Below are 21,820 nucleotides of genomic sequence, written 5' to 3'. Positions count from 1 at the left end.
CATCAACGATTGAACCCTCTGAATCCAAGTCAGTCTTTCATCGCAATCTTCTTGCTATAAACAAGCTACTGCTTGTCCAACCCCCGTTTTTTATGTAATACCAGGTCTTTTGAACGTCTATGAGTAAAAGTCATGTAATCCCTTCAATGGCTGACTCAATACACATCTGGCGCCAATTGCAAATCACTCAAAAGAAGTCGAAACTTTGTGAGTTGTGGGAAAGCTCCTGATTTCCAGAGTCCTCTGGGCAGATTTCCGAGTGGCGCCGTGACGACGTTTCTTCTTTCTTGTGTTTGGAGAAAGGCGGTTCCCACACAATCTAGAAAGGTTTACAAAGACTTCGAGAGTCGTAACAATCAATGCCTTGCTTTAGAAATAGGAAGAATGTTGCAATATTCAAATCTTCTCTCTGCAGACTCTCTGTGGCACGATGCAAATCATAGTAAATATTGACTTCATACACTAAAACTAATTTCTTTCAGATGTAAGAATATTATTTCTTCACTGTTTTGTAGGTACCCGAGTGTCTACTCTTAGGTTTAAAAACTAAATATAGATTTTTGTCTTTTAATCAAAAGTTACTTTGCCCTGTTATTTCAGTCAGCAGCCACTGTGAAAAGCCAGACCGATACCAAACCCCACCGGTAAGCTGACTTCATTAGAGTGTCGTAGCATATAAGGCATTGATTTCGAAATAGGAAAAGGTTTACAATTTCAATAGTAGGGAAGTTACAAAAGCTAGCATGGTCTGTATCTTCTCTCGGATACAATACAAATCTTCTTTCAAATATTGTTTTCATGCACAGTAACACTGAAATGTCCATAAATGTAACAGAAAATGCATCGTTTGCTGTTAAAAATTTTTTTTACACAACTAATGAGCATCTTCATAGCAATCAAAAGTTGCTTTGCCCTCTTATTTCAGGCAGCAGCCACTGTGGAGAGGCAGACCGATACCAAACCCCACAGGTGAGCTGACTTCATTAAATGATATAGAGCCGGAACACAGTGCTGGATCTCTGCGGGACTGGGGTGTATATCCCCGGACCCGCCCGTGCATCTGGCGCGTTATTATATCTCCCTGCGTCATCGGGGTTTTGATTAGGTTTTAACCAAATCAAGGCACCGCCGCTATGATTGATTAATCCTCTGCACAGGGAGGGGATAGATACTATCGTAAACTGGGGAAACTGTTTTGAAGCCTAAGGCTTTTTAAAAGTATTCTTTCTAATATTTTTCCTGTATGAATTCCCTGTGTACCTTACACATTTAGAGCATGGATAAAATGTAATCAAAGTACAACTACAAAACAAGTAGACAGATATTATCCATGAAAACCATTGTATATTTACATAAATTAACAAGAGTCCGTAGGACACAATTCTTCGTAAAATGATAACGGTATTTGCGGTGTGGTCTAAGCCTGTTTGATACCATTTTTACCAGGAATTACAATTTCTTCAAAACCATTTCTTCATGTATGTCCAGGTAGTTATTTACTATAACATTAAGTTGTAACCAAGGCAGTGTAGCAAGCTGAAGCCTAAACTCTGCTAGGACAGTAGTTACATGTAATTGACCACAGCTTGTATATATATATATAACACAGGCTAACATTAGTCAAACAATAGCTGATCTAATAGGTTGTACTATACTACACTACCTTCACGATGTGGATGTCGATCTGTAATTCTCTTCAAGCTGTAAATACTGCTACGGTGCCCAAAATTACCATTTTTCTTTGGGACCTCAATTTCTACCATCATGCCAAGATTCGAACAAATTCATCAAAATGATCTTGAGTTATAGCTGAGAACACACGAAGACAGACAAAAGTAGCAGCCCTGTCGCAGGTCACTGACCTCCTTCACGGCGGTAAAAAAGTGAATCCCTATAAACCGTGCACTCATTTACAATTACGTGTATTCTATCCAACGCCATTTCACCTCATATACCAACATGTATCTTCATTTTACATGTCCTTTTTGCTCATAATTCAACGCCTACCGAACGTGTTGGGAGTATGAATATCATAGTAAATACCACACTCCCCGCCTGGTAATTTGACGTGATTGTGACAAGTCTGCCGTGAGATCGTAAACAGGCTCCCAGTTAACTTTGTTCTTTCCACGCGTCGATCTATTGATTACGAAAAACGAGGAGTTAAAAGTGCTTTTGATTTCTACAATTACTATTGGTTGCGTGCCTGTCAGGATTCGTCAAGTAAATGTTAGTCACGGGCGCTCGGTGATATCTTCTCTTGAAAACGTCTTATAGAAATGAAGTGTCCTCCGACTTGACGACCGGAAATGATGCCATCAATTTTGTCTCCGTGGTAGGACGCCTTTATCCTTACGAGTGATTTAACAGTGAATGTCTTATAGATTGATGTCAACGTTTCGACGTATCAACGATGAACATAATCTGTATAGCTACGGCGTTCTCTTTAAAATACAATCTCTGTATATACAAAACTCCCTTTCAAGGTACTTGCTTCAATAGTGAGAACCTTAGAAAGTAATTCTAAAGACAATCACCGATGGAGGATTACTGTCCGATCGCGTCTTGTCAAGAGATTAAGGAATTAAGACAACACAGAACCTCCATCTGATAACAGGGTTTCTTGAGCTCCACATTGACGTATTAACGATGAACATAATCTGTATAACCACGGCGTTCTCTTTAAAATACAATCTCTGTATATACAAAACTCCCTTTCAAGAAACTTGCTTGAATAGTGAGAACCATAGAAAGTAATTTCGAAGACAATCACTAACGGAGGACTACTGTCTGATCGCGTCTTGCCAAGAGATTAAGGAATTAAGAAAACACAGCACCTCCATCTGATAACAGGGTCACTTGAGCTCCATATTGGTCAGACAGTGTTAGCAGGACCAAGGCGAGTAAATGAAAGTCTGCCGATGATGAAAGTTCGATCATGTGATAAGGGCAGGAAGAACAGACACAAAGAATCCCTCAAATGTCGATAGAAACTAAATTGAAGCGTTTAGAGAGGGCACGTAAGGTAGCGTTTGGCTCAATACCCTCAGCTGCTCACACCTAACGCGATAAAAACGCAAAGAGGGGGTATTGAAATCAGATAGCAGTTTGATTAACATAACGGCTTTAATGCGGAGGCGAGTCTGGCGAAATTGCAGCTTATTAGATTGATTGATTCTGCTGTGATGATACCAGAATAACATTAACGGTTCAGTGTTTTGTGACACGGTGAGAGAATACAAAGTTAGGGACGATCGAAAATCACTACATACAACGTTACGGAGGGAGAGGGTGGGGTGGGGGGCAGTATTCAGTATTCTCCTTATCCATTTACGGTTATTGAGTGCTAAGCATGTACCATTCTTGAAATATTTGGTATGACCCGGTCGGGTCATCACGACCTACCGTATGCAAGGCGAACACTCTACTCATCAGGTCATTGCACCGTCAGTGTCAGTGACGTTTCAAGACATGCGTACATGGTCACGCTGGAAGGTGAATGTCTAGACAACCTCCATGAGTGGCACGTACAACTAACGAAGGTCACCAACAACCTGGGGACTGGGCGGCGGGGTGCATTTAGATTGCCATCGCTTTTTCTGAAGGCAGTTGAAGTTGACGAATGACGCTGTGCTCAGCGTGCGCCTTGCAGATTCGCGGGGACAAAATGATAGGTTCAGCGACCCTTATTGTAAGGGTATACAGGAAGTGGAGCTCTAGTTCCTTGTGAAGTAAAGGGGTGTTTGACCGCCGTATGATTACGCCACTTGTTGCGCACACCTCTGCTTGTTACGTTACCTATTGGTTTCTCAGACGCGCTTTCCGTGCTTTGTGTCCTAATCCTTTCCCCATCTACACGCACAATGCCTTTCATCTCCGTGCAAGCCTCCAATGCCGCGGTTTTGGTGTGTTATTCAATCACTCAAAAGGCTGGAAATCCGCGGGTACAGGAGCGAATTTTCTCGAGAAATAAGAGGCTTTGTCGGCGCGTGGCCTATTGATTTCCGCCTTTGCAGCGGCACAGCGGGAAATTGAAGGCCACCCGGTGGACATACGTGATCTGGATGGAATGAAAATGTTGGTAAAGAAACCAGACCCTCTGCACGATCATTTGAACTAACTAGAAAAGACTGATTAGTAAACGTGACTGAAAATTCAAATTAGAAACAAGGTTTAAAAGTTTTCACAACAACTGTTCTGGATGGAACGAAAGATGTTTACACAACAAGAGCTCTGCCTGTCAATTTAAATCAGCTCAAGTAGAGCTAATTCAGTAAATAGCTTTGCTGAAAGATATCTCATGAACGGCAAGATAATATAGTTTTATAAACGTTTCACAACTTGCAACTATGAGGTATTCTGCAGAAATCGACTTTTCTACCGCCCCCCCCCCCCCCTGATCTGAGTCATATCCTGTGCCCCTGTGTTTTTGGGGTGTGCAGGTGTGCTCTGAGCTCGTTAGCTCTGCCGGCCGGATGCTCTTCCCTGAATGGTAATTTGTGCTCTTCGATGATTGCGGAAATAGTTGGATTCCTCCTAGATCTACAAATAAAGCCCGGCCATCATTCGGTAATCAGAATGCAGGTCACAGCAAGCCGTGAAGGGCACCCTCACAGCTAAACCCTCCCTCAAATAACATGAATTATACAGCAATAACATTAACTTCCACATACACGTCGTTACGGATAACAGTCATCAGATTGCTGTAAGGAAAGGATGGCATTTTTATTATGGATTAGCTACGCATTTTACTCCACCTGTCTTCATATTTCGTAATTCCATTGGCCACTCTGGGATCCATGGTCTTACTTTTCTATCTTACCTTGCTGTTCACACATTGTCGATTTCTTGAAGTCTCGTTTAATTACCATTACTGTATCATTATTTTGTCTCTGACACGTTCCAAGAGTACAAAAGATGAATGATAGAATTCCATTATCTTCCCCCTTATTTTTTACCATCTCAATAATTCATATCCCTCCGCCGAAAGAAATGATCGTTACTCATCTGCCGCGACTGGATCTTACTATTCATAGAGTTCCTGGTGCATCTGTCACCCGATCCACCACTGTGTCTAAAACTTTGTCGTCCAGATGTAGAGCTTCGTAGCGTCTGCAACAGATAAGTCTTTTCGTCAATCAATGTGATGGAGGGACAATGCTACCGTAGTATGCATTTATCGGCAAATCTTGAAATCGATGGGTTAAAATGTCGTCTTGCCAATGGACCGTGTCAAGTTGTTATCCCCTGTCTCCTGGCAGCACGTCCGCGATCTTTATGTGTTATCTGAATGGAAGCTGACGCAGCTATTCACTGGGTCATGGGATTGATGGATCGGAGAAGAAGATTCTTGATTCGCCATAAAACATGGCCCACTTTCGTGAAACTTCTCCTCATTACAAGTCAACCCATTTGCAGTGAACAAGAATGAGGTGAGCTTTTCTGGTAGGTCACACTCCAGTAGTTCTGAACACAATACTTTTAAGGTGCAAAAATGGTAAATATTACGGTCCCATAACAATCTTGAAGCCGTTATGACAGTGGATTATTAATCCTAGTCTATTGTATAACAAACTTGCTCACAGCTTTGGAAGACAAAGCCCATTGCTCTCCTTCCATCACGTGCACATTTTTACCTCCCCAGCCCAAGTCAGGTACCCATTCACACCTGGGTTCAGTGAGGAAGGCCCGCCGTGTAAAAGTGTACCTTTCCCAATGACACAGGGTCTAACCAGGAATGTCAGAGAAATCGAACTCCTGTCCGCTCTAGCCTTACCACTCCACCATCGACGCCACCAAACTTGTAACAGACAGCTGACATATGACTCTACTTTCCAGGTCATTCCATTGTTTGCTCATTTTCCCCTGAACCACCAGTCTCCCGGGCACCGTACTAATGTACCTGCGGGGCTCGCTAAAGCCGCACCATTACAGCCCCGCACAGAACGGATGCCGTCTAACAGTGGCGGTGATCAGTAAGAGGATAATCAGCCGGTCGGGAAGCTTTCCCTGTCCTCTTCTGGCTCAGATAACCGCCTGCTGGGGACGACTGGTATGGAAAGAAGGCCTATATCTGGCCGTGCTTATTTCGCGCTTCATTTCTCGTGAAGATGTTCGGCGGTCGATAAGGACGTCCTGTCCTGACAGTCGTTACATCAACGGTTCGGCCAGCTCTCTCCGACAGCACCTAACTGACTTCGGTTTTATGTCGCGATGGCGGAGGGTTTTATGTACTATTTTCCGGTCTCAAAGCAGTGGTTTCGGTTAAATGGGCCGTTCAGGGTCTGCGATAATGACACCGAGGGTACCTAACCCCTGTGACATATGGACTGAACTATCCGTTCTCAACCTTTACCTTGACATTTGAACACAACATTGTGATAATCCGTCAGACTTTTGGCCATAAGTGATTGTTTTTTGTATTGAATCCTGGTAACATTGTGCTGAAAATTTCTTAAACATTAGGTGTGTGGGTAAATTACATGTGCAACCTGAACTAGTAAACCCAAGAAACTAGCTTTGAACTGATATATGACTTGTTTTTCGTCACCTTCTTTGGCCGATGCAATGGACGTAGATGGGCAATTTTCGTCGTACAAAATTCAAAACAGAAAATTAAGATAAGACACTGACTCCAAAGTGTTGCCATACAATTACATCAACAATAACTAATTATACTGGACCATGTAAAATCCTTCATAGGATCAAAATAACAGTACAGTGAACTGAATTTTTCAAACTCCAATCGTCCTTTTTTAGACAGCAATGCCAAGCATACAGATGGGCATTTTAAGGTAATACTTTTGACAATATTTATCTATAATAGAAAGCAGGAGACTGACCCCAAAGTGTCCTCATTGCTCGGATGTAACCGGCACCCACTGGTGTCCCCAGGCCGGGTTGCTGCGGATGAAACCAGGCAGTTTCACCACAAAGAGCCGCTGCTGCAGTCGTTCATCATGACGGCAAGGTCACGGCCAAGTGCTGCACGGGTCAGTCATCAACGCCTCTTAATTCCGGGCGTTTGTATCTCGTGGGGTCAATTCACTCCGCCATCAATACAGCAATGTGAGACAAGCGCTCACTTTACATAACTATACATGTGACCTGTGACATCAGGGGCAGACCCGTACACTCCTGTAACAAATCGGTACGTGTAGACATCTATCACAATGTAGCAACCCGTGACCGCTACTCAACCTTACCGCCCTATAGATTTTGCAACATTGTTATAGATTCATAGAATTTCACAAAATGATTTGTGTCCGTAATCGCGTTGCAACGAATTTGTGATAGGTTCAAAGTGCTGCTTAAGTTTTCACCTGCTTCAGTACTCTAACTGTATGTTTTGACCTCCCTACAAATTTATGGTTAATGTGGAATTTGTCTTTATAGACGAAACTTAAACCCTTGAACCTGATGGCATCAAATACAGTCCCTACATATGTAACTTATCATACACACATGGAGCTGAAACTACATCACATACATAGTCATAGCTATAAAATGCATCTCGAAAAGTTCATGTCCTACTCTTGTACGGTAAGTGTGCAGGACCTTGTGCTTAGCATCATTACAAGGGGTGATCGATAACTTCTCGCCCTCAGCAAGAAATAAGGCGCACAACTCACATTTCGGAGCATAATTATCAGGTATTTTATGAATGTCTTCCAAATTTCAAAACGTAATGATTATTACTGTGTCTGCAGACGACATTCAGTAACATCAGGTGAAAGAGAATGAAAAAGAAAGCATGGACAATTGAGCTGCGACCAGAGGTGTGCGGGTCAACTTGCTTTGCTGAAAGGCAGATACCCACTTCTCTAAAGTTGAAATACAAATGGAATCCTCATCGAATATTTTGACAAAGTCTTCAAAGATTTTATGGCATTAGAAATTCGACACACGCAGCTCACATCAATTTGGTGAATACTGATTAAAAAACTTCATACTGTATGATCATGACCCTAATTTTCAGTTGTGCACCTTATTTCTCGGTGAGGCCCATAACGTATCCATCCCCCCTCGTCAATGTAGCCTTCTGTACACAAGCCTCTTTTCCTTAACTCAGTTACAATCCATATTTCTCCACTTTTCCACCAATCGACTCAAATTGATTGATTTTACTTGACGATGTCTAGTATGCTTTGACGTTTAAATTAAAGTTTGCCTTTGAACACATGCGTCAAAACTATAGATAATCTGTTTGGCCAGTTGCGAGCAAATGCCTCCACTGTCAGGTAAAGCGGTCTCTGCCGAAAGTCTCCTGAACAGCATGTTGCGTTTCCCAGTTTTATTAATCGACAGTGTGCGTTTCTCGTCGGGCAATGGTCCAACACATTTACATGTATATCCTCTTAAAATTCGCTATGATTGATGTAGTTAACATGATGGCAAACGTCCCTCAGGCCATATGAGATTTTGTGTCTGATGTCTGGTACAAGCAGATACAAATTAAAGTTGAATCGATATATGAATGGAATAGCGAAAACCACAGAAAAGTTTTGAGCATTATACTGTACTAACGGATCGACTACTAACTTTCTTTCCCTCGTCGCTTTTCACAAATGTATTCCCCGATGGGAATCAAATATCCAAAGCTATTTTGTCCGGTCGAGGAATTGAAGATGATTAAAGACTAGCATACATGTAACGTACCGTAGTGTGATTCTAATCACTTTGCAATTTTAAATTCAAATCAGTTTGCAATTTTAACAAAAAGTTCAAACTCATTTTATACAGCTAATGTATTCATATCGTTGCTTCAGTTATTTCGTTGTATTCTAAGTCCTTGTGACCATGTTTAACCTTTTTATTTCCTGATTTAAAGATATTAGGTCTTCCCTGGTCGTTGTCACTACTTACTCAAGAATGGCTGTATTCTAAAGGTGGAACGAGAAATTAAAAGCATAATAGTTTGGATTTCGAGCGCGGATTAATGATGTATCTTAAGTTGTTACAAACTTGCCTGAAGTCTTCATACATCATGAAACACTCTGAGGACTTCCTTGATTGCCACAGATCCGGCGTGACCGATACTTAATGAGAGCTAGTTACCGGCGTCTAGACGCGCCGATGTTTTAATATCCGAACTTCAGGAGAACACCTTATTCATCAGCTAAGGATGGCTGTCCACGTGGAGTGATATCACATTAAATACAAGACACGAAACGTCCCTGAAAAGTAGGTAAATTGAAATACCATTTACGCGAGCAGTTTGCCAAAAGCGGTTACTGCGGAAATGACCCAATCAGAGATTCTGGGCTTCATTCGGCTTTCCGTGCTGTATGGCTAATCCTCAGTGTATCAGCATAGATTGACGTCAAGCATTTTTGTTTGAAGTATAGTTTACATGTATGCACGTGTGAAGTAATAAATTAGTTTGTAGCTCATGTAGGTCATTTTAGCTCCATAAATTCCACGTATGAAATAATAAACAAACGAAATGTGAATGGAGTTATACATCAACTGCGTCAGAAGTAATATTGTACGTAATAAGAGAGCAATAGAAGCAATTTACTGACGAAATGACAGATATGCGGCCTACAGGGCGCTACACACAACAATACATTCGAGCTATTGCCTCGTAAAAACAAACCTTTGCGCGTTTTCTGGCCACAAATGGTCTAGAAAATGTCATTAGCAACCAACAGTTGTGCTAATAGAGAGCTGTTATGGTCTTAAATAGGTTTTACTGTGAAAAGAAAGTGTTTTGAGGACGTTGACACCTAGTGTGATTAATGACATCACGGCGGAGCTTGCCTTATCTTTCCTGTACATCTTGGAATAGAGAACAACTACTGACCCGTGCAGACTATCGAACACAAGTACGCTCCACATAAACATCATGCCCATACGTCATTTGACGTGGGTCGATATGAGTATGTTTTCCTAGACGAAGAAAGCAGCGAGCAGACGTTGATGATTTGCAGTGTCATCATGCAGTATGTTATCGTAACTAATAAATCATTTTGAAAGGATGGAGATCGGCGGCATGTCGTTAACCCAAAGGAAATATAGCGGACTGTTGGAAGAGTTCGGCAAGGCCTGACGCTAACTTTGGAAGTAAGTCATATGCTGGAAACTTTTAAGTCTGACGTAACTGAAGAAAGCAAATAAACCTTCGTGTGTTCTTACGCACATATTTCCGCCATAATCATTTGTCTGAGGATTAATTCTATTTAGTGGCTTTTCCCAACTTGAAGATGAACTTGGATTATTATTGTATAGGTTGGGTAATCAATAACAACGAGATGGCGGATTAGGTTATCATAAACTTGATCTACCTCTGTCATTGATAAAGAATGAGTGATAATGATGATGACATTTCTCAAAATCAAGCCATCTTGTGTTTTCACTCTTTTCTACCAAAGTAAGTACGAAATTAGATCCTCCTGTTCATTTCAAAATCTTTTTTGCGTTTATGGTTTTCATACTAAGTAATGATTTGCTATGGGCTGATGGCTGTTCCTTTTTATCCGAGTTTCCAGGGGTATATAGGATTACGTGTGTTAACTATTCAGTTATCATCGTTTTCATTCAAATTCTTTTTTTTAATTGGTTTTTCAAAATAACATAACAAAATGCAATAAGGGAACCATCCAGCAAGAACTGATCATGTAAAGATAATATGAAATCATATATAATAATAGTAACAGAAGTTCGGTGTAAAGTTGTAAATACAAATTGACAATAATGATATCATATATCAACAATAATGATAACATAAATTCTATCCAATAGAAATTAAAGTGTAGTGTAACAGAAATCAAGGGATTTCCAACATCAGAATAATAATAACCAAAGTTGAAATGAAACAAGAACTTATGAACAAGATATTAGGCTGCATAAAGTGCCCCACTTCCCCAGGTGCTTCTCCAATTTGCCTTTCATTCAAATTCTTTGTCTCGCGTTTGGACGACTATTTGCTACAGCAAAATGATATCATCACTATCAAAAGACAACGTCAATCTGACCAGCTACCGTCACCTTTCGAACTGTTTTTCTATTCCGTCGGAGTAAACCTCGCTTAACTTTTTATCGATTCGTGGAACGAACGTGAAGCATCAACGTTAACCCCACAGATCCTGACTGTTCCTCACAAGTCGGCATGTTCTTATCTACAGGACTAGTCGTCCCCCACAGCGGTGCTTTGATACATGTGGTGTCACGAGCGACTCCCTCGGATACTGCATCAACACACGTCTTTCTGACAGCTTGCTATCATTTTGGTCTGCTACTTGTGTTAATGGTACGTATATGTCTTACTGTAGTGTAGGGGAAACATTCGTTGAAGCGTTTTCAGTCTCGTTCTCCTGCTACTCAAGTACTGGCACTCGCGGGGTTGTCCACTTTGAGAGAAGTTGACAAATCGTAATCTTTCAAGGAAAACAGAGTCTGGGGCTCTATTGACAAGGAATACTAAAACATAACGATTTGAAAAGCTCGTCATAAGACAAATATTTGCGGATACTACAATGGTCAATGGAAAAGCATTTATTTATCTATCTATTGATCTTTAGGGTGGTCTATTTAGTTAACTTGCTAACTGACAAAATCCTAACAAATTAAGATACAAAAAATTACTTAACATAGGATGAATTATAAATAAACTCACAATGATATAACATAGTAACCATCAAATGTCGAAATTATTAATCAAGCAAATAGGATAACTCAAAACTATAACAGCTCACTGCATTACTCAAATGCTGTATCAAATCTACCATTCTGAATATAAAACTGTTGATATGGTATAAAGGCCGACATTGATACCTTTGTCAAGATCAGGTAGCAATCGGTCAAGATTAAATCGCACGTCCCAACCGCGAATACCGGGGGATTATGCCCACGGGCGGGCTCGGTCTGTAAATCCCTGTTGAAGGAAAGATATACTTCAGAAGGATGCTGGTGGAAATATCCTGCATTTATATTCGGTATCAGTGGATTATGCCCCGGGCGGGTTTTACAGTTAGCATACACATGAAGAAGCGGTACGGCTCTTTACTAAAAGAAAGCTCAAGACCAGTACTGAATTATGATCAATCATGAATTGAAATGTGATACCCCGAGGCAATTCTTGTTCTTGCCTTGAACACCAGCTCAGTTTGTATCAGAAATGAACGATACCGCAGTTCAAGAAAGATCTTAAAACCCCGATATCATTTTTGTCTGTATATCGCTAAAGTTATAAACCAAAAATGCTTCTCTAGTTATCCCGCCTACAAACAAACAAACCAACAAACACAAAAGGTCCACTGCAGCACTGATTCGAACTTGACCTTTGTCTCCCCAACAGAAACTTACCTGCCAAAAATCATCAACATTCGTCCATGGCTTCAAGAGTTATACCGCCAACACCGACAGTCACTCCAAAATCGACCAAAAACATAACCTTACGCCAATGGCGAAGGTAATAATGTTGTAAAAGACTTGAACACGATACTGTATGAATATGATTATTGTCTTGAAATTGAACCAATGTTAAAAGAATTTAAACAAACTAACTCAACTTGAAAACTTCAGATCTTTTGATTGAACAAGGTCAAAGCCATCAGACAGTAATGTGAAATTGGACCGATGCTAAAAAAATTATTCAAACAACTAACTCAACGTGAAAACTTCAGTAGATCTTCTGAACAAGGGCAAAGCCCCCAGACAGTAATGTGAAATTGGAACGATGCTAAAACAATTCAACCAACTAACTCAACGTGAAAACCTCAGGAGATCTTTTGATCAAGGGCAAAGCCATCAGACAGTAATGTGATAATGTCGTGAATTAAGAAAAAAACATTTTCAATGGCTGTTGTAAAGGAACCCGTACTACCGCCCGGTGCCACCTGTATTCAATAAAACCTAAATGAAGTGCGCGCGTTAATGGTTAAGTACCTTCAGATACGACTCCCAGTGCTCCTGTCCTCCCATCGGCGACTCCTCTGTGTGTTGTTACAGGTAAACACAGGCCTCCACCGCTCCGGAATCAGGCCGGTTCGCTTTTCTGGATCAGCCTCTTTACGGCTTGACGATGATGGCGTAGAATTTCATGAAACCTGATTTTTATATGACCAAAAGTGTGGAAAATATCGACGATAACCGAACGACGTGTTATTGCGCTGTCATCAACCTGATCTATGTGGCAGTAAAGGGCGGGATTGTAAAGGCTTAGGGCCCATTCAAGTAACGGACGGCATCAAATTCCGAGGGAAACAGCGCTTTATTCCATTTTGTACGAGTAACGTCCGCGAATCCATCAAAGGACGCCATTACATTCCGGGGACAATAACTGTTTAGTTCATTCTCAGTAACATCCGCGAATCCATCACACCTACCCAATATGCCATTGCAGAGACCAATTCCATGTCTTAATTATTTGTTAAACACTATCAAGAGTAGAATAATGTGTAAGTGGTAATACAAAAACGAAGAGAAGCAAAACCTTTACTCAACAACTATCACCAAGCAGGGTCTGTAGAGTTTTGCAGAACCAAACTCTTCCCTCAGCCTCCCCCTTATGATCTTTCATTACCACAGCCCGTATCCGAGGTTCAATATCCTATAAGCCATAGAAAAGTAACTGAAAAGTCTCTTCGGGGACCACTCGATCCTCCTAGTCGTGACAATAACACCCGACGAGATCGTATCGAAGTTGCCCTTAGCGTTGTTTGACGAGGTGACCCTTTCTGGGACATCCTGGCACAGAGAGTTTGCCTGTGGCCGTGTCTGATGCATCGATGAACAGGAATGATATTTCTCAATAAAGCGAAAGGGCAACGTCCTCTCTATCATATGGGCAACAGACGACTGAACATAATCATCAAAAGAAGATGGAGCCTGAAATTTTATTGACATCTTTTCTATCATCGGCAACAGATGACAGAGCATGATCCTTTAAGGAATATGGAGCCTGGGATTTTATTGACAAGGAATGCCACTGGCGCTCGCTGTCATAATCGAGTGAAAACGTAACGTTTTGGAGAGCTCGTTAAACAAATATCTCGCGAATGCTACTATGGCCCATGTGAAAGGAATTTTATTGTGCAAATGTTGTATTATCTGAACTGTTATGAATGTAATGTTTGGTAACTTGATGACTGTCCCATGTAACCTCTTTTTTGTTGATTAACCTTGGGATTCCTCCCACGTACCCTTCGCCATTAAAATCGAAACTATCTTTATGACAACCAATTGCTTGAAGCATTTGCAACAGCGGCTTGCGTTCAAAGAACGGAAGGGCTATTCGGCTCCTCTTTGAGCTGATTCGTGACATTTGCAGTCCCCTTAAATAAAATCCGAGAAAGGCTTTGTAGTGCTCGGGTATAGTTTAATAACACCACAATTATATCTTTGCGTTTGTACATCAAAGAGATGGCTATACAACCTCCTATGGCCTGCTACTGAGTGCGTTTATGGACTTAAATTGCCGGCCATAAATGGACGAATTGCGTGTCGACGTCCTCTGTAAATTTCTGATGGGGTGCCTCCTTGGCTGGCTGTAAGAACTGTATGCTTTGTAAACTTCCGCAAACTGCCACGTATGAATTATTTATGCATCGGAAGAAGTCATCATCATCTTGTCGTGAGGGTTTCACGATGTACGAATGTTTGTGGCCCTTCTCATCCAGCTCTCACTATCCATAGAAGTCATAGTCATGTATTCTTGATACGAAGAATTTGATAAATATTTGTTTGATATCCGAGACACTGATAAGTCATCTCACTGTGCACCTTTGTGTTGTCCCTTTTTCTCTGTACTCCGAGCAAAGTGGAGGTCAGAAAGAAAACGCACCCGTTAAGGCTTGTTCCGGTATTTGCCGGTCAAGTGCTTTTAGTAATCATGAAGTAAAATGAATTTTGCTCAGTTGGCAGACAGACACTTCTTCGACAACCACGTGTATGTTGCTCTTTTTCTGTGCCATTGATGATAACAATATCTGTTTGTTTTCGTCTAGAGTTAGCCACCATGCAGTAAAAAAATCATGAAAATAATCTTTGTTTGTTTGTTTGTTCGTTTGTTCAAACCTTAGTTCATTCATGAGAAGCTCAAAACGGCCTGCAAGCCGCTTTTCATTGAGGTCATGAGGAAACGGAAATACCACAGGAGAAAACCGCACTTGGCTCGCAGACGACACCCAAGCTGTCTTCTGGAATGACTGACTTTGCTATTTCTGGCCGTGCACGGTCCATCTAGCGAGTATTAGAGGAGTGGCAGGTACAAATGGACCGGCCTTTGCGGTGGTTCATGCAACACCAGCCCTGGAATCCATCCTATTCAAGCTCCAGTCTGCTCCTTACCCTATGTATTTGTGTTCAAAGGTTTAATGGCAGTTGGATTATATCATTTTCAAACTGCCAAAATTTTCAATCTGAAAAGGCTGACATCTTCCCACACAGAACGTGTGAGTTTGCTTTGCCAAATGTCCGGTGAGACGTTTAAGAAAATTAGGAAGCGATTTGTTGGGTCATGGCTGATTTGAATCTGAGTTTGAAAGAGGTAGATTTGACGGGGTGCTCCCTTGCCCAATAGTCTGTGTTGATGCGATCAATCATTGAATTCCAATCATTGTCGTCATTGCATCATGAATCCACAACCAAAATAGATAAACGTCGATGTCAGTGTCACTGACGAACAGTAGCGGACGCTACTTGAAACGTCTGACCGTTTCCAAAATCATATCCAGTTGCTTGAGTAGCTGCTATTTGGCGTACCAAAATTGATATACTGTTCTATAAGGATGAGATGCAATTCATACCTTCTGACAGTATGTGACATCTTTAGGGTAATCAGGTGGACAATGTTGACCTTTGCCTGACATTACCGTACGTGTTTTCCGGTCTTGTTTTCGAGCCTTTCACTCACCATAAGCTCAAGTCTGGGGTAGCCGAAGAGTTTCAGTGGCTGTAATGATGTATCAACATAAAGGTAAAACGGCTATTCAGCTATTCTCAGATTATTACGCCATGTCAAGGCGATTTTTATACCATAGACGAGGGAGGGGGGTTCATATGACCTTTGTGACGGGTCAAGTATAGGTCAACTTCGTCCACCTGATTACCTGTTTAGTCCATAGCTAATTATCTGGACGGTTGACTACCCTCTACTATTAAAGCTCCAAAGGTGGCCGGCTGGAAGGAGTAGAAATTGGCCAAATAGACAGATATCATGACGCTATTTCCCACCAAAAATTGTACTCCCCAGCCGGCTAACTCCTCTGTCATGTCATCTGTCTATTTGGCCACTTTCTGCTCTTTCCAGCCACCTCCAGATCTTCAGCCTGGTAGAGGCTACAGTGGACTACATTTCCCATGTTCAAGGGCTCTTCTGAGAATCTCTACCAAGACCTATACATACAAGTCATATAAGTATCGGTTTTAAGACAATCTGACCCTACCTGAATGAGCCCAATCATTCGTCCACCACACCCTTTTTAAGGTGAAAACCCCAGGGGGACAGTAGGAAGAATACAACCATCTACACCCTAACCGTCGCCTTGGTTACAACCGGATGTGACTGATCAAAAGTTACAGCTTTGAGTAATCAGAATGGAGGTCCCATGTGATCTTGACCTCTTCAATCAGCAAAGGTCGGGCAACAAAGACCCCGCCAAATTAATGAAAGCCTCTGCCGTTGCCAGGGGATATCAGACGAGGTGAGATTGGCTCTAGGGTGTCTGAACGTGCTTTGTTCGGGTCATCAAATGTCGTTGTGTAATAGTTTGGGCTTTCGGAGTAAGATTAAAGGATGAGATCTTGTTAATTTACATCGTTATAATGGATGCCGCGTGATAGACACAAAACCTTGCCGTCCTGAAATGACCCCAATGTGTTACGTCAGTACGATGCTATTTGTTGTACATCAGGCTATTTTCGTCCATCCTACAACAATTCTTCATCTGAATGAAAATGTTGTAGGTGCCGGTACAACGCATTTATAAAGTGAGTTCGTTCGGCAGGCCTATTAATCAATCTGGCGCGCATTTTTGGCCAGCGCTCGTCTGTTCAATTTAGTTCTGAGGAAATATATGGTGGGTACGATAACATACATTTCGAACAGTTCGGAACCAAGTTCATTTTCCCGACATATTTCCGTGTATCCCAGGCAGAATTCGCCAATCTAGCCCGACGTCTTAGACTGGGTATCAAGCTTGGACAGCTATCTATGTTTCATTCAATTTGTTATGGGTTGTGGGTTTAATACTTGACATGGAATATACGAGGCTGAAATGCTTTGACATCAATCTATTGGTATCCACGTCTAATAAATACTGAATGATTATTTGTGCAATGTGAGACAGGAAGGTCTTTGTCGTAGATTTTGAGATATGTTTTATGCTTGTTCAATGTTTTTTTTTCTATGATCACAAGTGAAAGTCAGCCACACAAGACCAGAAACAGAATCGTTGTTATCTATAGAGTGTTGGTTATGATGCATACCGCACCGCACACTATTTGACAACAGTTTAGATCATTATGGGTGCATATAAGGACTTCCAATTAATTAAATTCCATCCTCAAACAATTCAATTTGTTTATATTAAAACAACCTGTGAAGAAAAACATAGGACTACAGTAACATTTCAATCGCATTTGTTTACTTGCTCTAATTTGACGCGTATTTATATATTCATATGATATTTATAGAGTCACACAGCTGGATTCTGTTGTCAAAATGTTTATTACCTAATAAATTTGCCTAGTAGTATGTGATCTATTCGGAAGGTATCTTAATCAAATCCTGAAAACTGTTCGTAGACAAAATCCTCTGGTTGCATGCTTCAAGTTAAATGGAAAGAATTGTATCTCTGTAGATATTAGCTTTTGGTTACCACTTCCTCGTTAAAGCTTGATAAGCAATCCACGTATGTGTCGTCAACAATAGCAATAACAATCCATATGTTTAAGCATTGGTTTTAGTCGTGATAAGGGTTTAAACAACTGCAGCTTTCTGAATCAATATTGAACTGCATCTTTGCTCTTCTTTATAAAACATTGCTTCTTGGGTGTGACTTGAAGAGGGACGTTACTCTTTTCAAAGAAAATTGCGTTGGTGTGATATCCATGTCGTGTATTCTCATTTTGTTCCAGGCATATTGTCTGACTCTGGAGGAAAGCGATCGGTCTTCGCCAGAAAGTGTCGCTGGCCTCGTTATTCTTTTCTTCGCCACTTCTTCGATGTCAAGATCGCTGCGGAAAGGATGCTGGAATAACACAGTCCCCTACTGCAGGTAAGGCTGTGCCGCGTGCTTTGATACCTCTTCATGTCGTCGCGAAAGCCTGCTTAAAGCGAGCGAAGATCCGTGCAACCGGAAAGAACAGTTTCGAACCTACGAAGTCAATCCCACTGTGGCTCTCAGGTGACGTTGTTGTCACAGTGGTGTTCTATGAGTGACGAAGGTAACGTAGTTTTCCGCGACAAAGTGACAGAGTCAACCGCAATCGGTTTGTCCTTCTCAAGAGTCGCCAGTTGCTCGTCCGTGAGCTGAGGCAGTGGGGGAACACCGCCCTTCTCTGCCAGGAGGTCATTGCCGATGAAGAACTTTGCTGTGAGTGAAACACGCTCGTCTTTGCTGACTAAAATGGTTCCTCCGTCCTTTAGAACCGTCGGGTGGTTCAGAGAGAACACTTTCTGTGTCGTCTGACTGTCTTCTATCTTGGCTCGTCTAGAGAAAATGACCACTCCGAGAAGGACAGCCAGTAACACAGTGGCTCCACCAGCCGCCCCTCCCAAGATGGCGGTCACCTCTCTCCAACCTTTCCCTTCGCTGTCTCCCTCTGCAAGTCAAGATAAAATATTCAGTCAACAAGTACACTTATACAAAGCAATAAGCACACGGAACTTGTAGATTTGATTACACTAACGGTCTTGATGATTGATATCTTAATTTTCAGAAAATCTGGGTACATTTGTGGAAAGAAATGACGGATGGCAGGAAACGCAATCCACTCCTGAACCATTCTCTAGATCACTCCGAAGGAGCTCAGTATAACGTCCTTGATCACTCAAAGGTCTTTGGATTATCGTCTGCGCTACGGCAATGTACGGCACATAATTTCATCCGTGGATAGCAATCTTGTGATTATATGCATTAATTTGCAGTTTTATTAGATCTTAGAGCAGTGCTGTCAGCCGACACTGATTACTTTTGGGCAGGTTATCTGTAGTTTTCTAATCAATATCAACTCGTCTTGACTTCCGCTGAATTGAGATAGGTTAAAGATACAACAGGTCGCTTCGGAGAAGTGACCGCGTTTAGGGAAAACAAAAGAGGTATTGGTGCCGTCAGTTTGTATGGTATCCAATATCATCGCCACAAACGTGCAGAGCCGTTGATGAACTGCCAATGTCTCCCCTGTGGCAGTTGCATCCATTCAAAATGACAGTCTCGCCCCGTGATGGATGCCGGGGTGGAAGAATCCGCCATTTTTCTCCTGGTCCACGAGCGGAGCAGGCGGCAGATTGAGGGAGCTGCCTTCACCTCTGATCCGAGCCGATTTGAATTCTGCGATGCGGTCAGTGCTGCAGTAAATTTGGGCTGATTGCTGGCCCATGCTGTGCGTGTGGAATGAGAAATAAGCCAGACCTACCCCCTCCAGACATCTGGGACGTCTTCGACGAACGTTGAAGTGACGGTTCGTGTGGCCAAGGCCAAGAAGCGACTTAATAAGAAATTGTTTCCTGACGTGAGCGACAAAGACTGATGGTGTAACTTCGGGTGTGTCAGACTGCTGTGCTTTGATACGTATCAGAAGGGATTTTCGCGACAAGAGTCAAAAGCTTTCCGACCAATTACAACTGGTTTTCAACGAACATGGCGTCAAAATATACCTGAACACTTCCCAATTTAACTTCTTCTTGATTGGGCAATGCCTAACAATTAGCTTCTGGGGTGCAACTTTTAAGATGAAAGAAAGGTGCTCCTTAACTACTTGGAAATGCAGTCTTGAAGGACAAACTTTGTCCTTCACGACTGCATTTCTAAGTAGTTAAGGGACACTTTTCTTTCATCTCGTCAAGAATTACTGGCATGGCTGTGTTGATGGCGTTAGCTGTCTCCTCATGTTTATGGTGATGTTGTAATTCGGTTTGAAGGAGACTCCATAAGATTTCCCTAATGCTAAACGTTCCAGAGACTCAGTAACTTACCAAATTGTTCAAGCAACGATGAAATCCACGATGATTTCGCAATTTGGATTGAACGGAGACTCGTACTCCATAATATTTCCCTAATGCTAAAACGTTCCAGAGACTCAGCAGCTTACCAAATTGTACAAACAACCAAGAAATCCTACAGCGTTTATTGGTAATACTTTCCCCTGCTTGATTGCACATAAACTGGAAAATGGTTCAACTTACTACGTACCGGCGGCGGTGAAGTAACTCTTGTCCACTACCATCACTGGAACGACCTTTCTGTCAGGGTCACCCAGCTTGTTTTTCGCTACGCATGCGTAGTAGCCTGCTTCTTCCACACGCAGACTGTGTAAGGACAGGGACGAGGTTCTCTTCCCGTGATGCACCCAGCCGCTTTCTAAGTCGACGTCACTTCCGACCTTGCGCCAGCGTACCTCCGGTTTGGGGTTACCATCCACAATACACCAGATTGTTGCCTTTGTCCCGCTTGTGATTTGAAGGGGGCTCGAGACATTGACAACTTTTGCTGGATCTGTAAACAAATAATTTTTTAAAACTTTTATCATGATCTCATATTGCCATATGCTAGCTGAAAGGCTATCAGTGCAGTGGGTTAGCCCCTCGCTTGCATAACTGGGCGGCCCAAGGGCTATAGAAATGGTGATGAGCACCGCCCTATACACCGAAAGATTCGGAAAGGATTTACACTTCTGCAGGTCATTATTCAACAGCTAGGGAAAGACCGGTTATGATTAGAATTTATCATTGTGTAGAAAACGCATCCTTTTGTGTATAAGAATTCGTAGACTTTATTGGTATCCTAACTCAACTATCAATGATAGCGAACGTTTAAGTCATATATGTTCAGAAACTTGTATTATATATCAACTGATAGGTGAATACCGGTTATAACTAAGAGTTTCTCTTTTGTTTAGAGTATTCATAGTGTCTATTCTATCTCAAATCTACTCACACACGACCACCAGGCTGAGGCTGTCGGCCTGTTCGCTCCTGCCCTGCTGTGCCACGCACGTGTAGTTCCCGTTGTCAGACTTCATTACCCTCCTCAGCACCAGGGACGACCTGTATTTTTTTTATTCAAAGAAGCATAAAATGATACAAATAAATGGACGAAGACAAGGTGACGGCAGGCTGAAGTTGCACACAACTTTATAAGATATTCTCGCCGCCACTTGTACATTGTAGAAAATAGAATATTTGACAAGACACTAAAACTTGTGAATGGTACATGAACAAATACCTAGTTGAAACGAAAGTCCGACATCCCCTCCAAGAAGAAAACAAGCCAAACGGACTTGCATACCTAAACATTTTGTTTCTGTGATGTAGCTCTTTTGTGGCTAACATTATTTTACAGTTGATGCAAGAAGAGCAGAGCAAACTACCACGTAGAATTAAAAGCTGTTTAACGTTTTCAGAGAGGATGTTGAAATTAATTGTGTGTTCAAGAATACCAGACCTGTACTTGTCCGGGGTCTCGATGTCCAGTTTCTCCACGTGCGGGGAGAGCTGCCGGCCGTCCTGCAGCCAGTAGACCCGCGGGAGGGTCGAGCTGGTCTTCTCCACGGTGCAGTTGAGGATGACGCTGGAGCGGAGGGACACGCGGAGGGGACTCTGTAGGCCGACTGTCACCATGGGGGGCGCTGTAGAAACAAAACATTTCATAGCTTA

At 42.0% G+C, this 21,820-nt stretch overlaps 1 protein-coding gene and 1 long non-coding RNA gene across 2 annotated transcripts; one reads left to right on the top strand and one right to left on the bottom strand.

Moving 5' to 3' along the window:
- The first annotated feature begins 597 nt into the window (after nt 1–597).
- LOC136445292 (uncharacterized) lies at nt 598–18,185 on the top strand. Its single transcript, XR_010757393.1, has 3 exons — nt 598–644; nt 926–969; nt 18,082–18,185. It is a non-coding gene; the product is annotated as an uncharacterized lncRNA (long non-coding RNA).
- Nucleotides 17,394–21,788, bottom strand: LOC136445291 (limbic system-associated membrane protein-like). Its single transcript, XM_066443211.1, has 4 exons — nt 21,609–21,788; nt 21,102–21,211; nt 20,358–20,660; nt 17,394–18,768 (listed from the first exon to the last, which is right to left on the bottom strand). Exons 1-4 carry the CDS (start codon nt 21,782–21,784, stop codon nt 18,347–18,349), a joined length of 1,011 nt encoding a protein of 336 aa, XP_066299308.1. The 5' UTR covers nt 21,785–21,788; the 3' UTR covers nt 17,394–18,346.
- Nucleotides 21,789–21,820: the final 32 nt, after the last annotated feature.

The sequence above is a fragment of the Branchiostoma lanceolatum genome, chromosome 11, assembly GCF_035083965.1.
Source record: "Branchiostoma lanceolatum isolate klBraLanc5 chromosome 11, klBraLanc5.hap2, whole genome shotgun sequence".
Classification (NCBI taxonomy): Eukaryota; Metazoa; Chordata; class Leptocardii; order Amphioxiformes; family Branchiostomatidae; genus Branchiostoma; species Branchiostoma lanceolatum.
The sequence above is the reverse complement of the archived record's forward strand: the minus strand, read 5'-3'. Positions and strand labels throughout refer to the sequence as shown.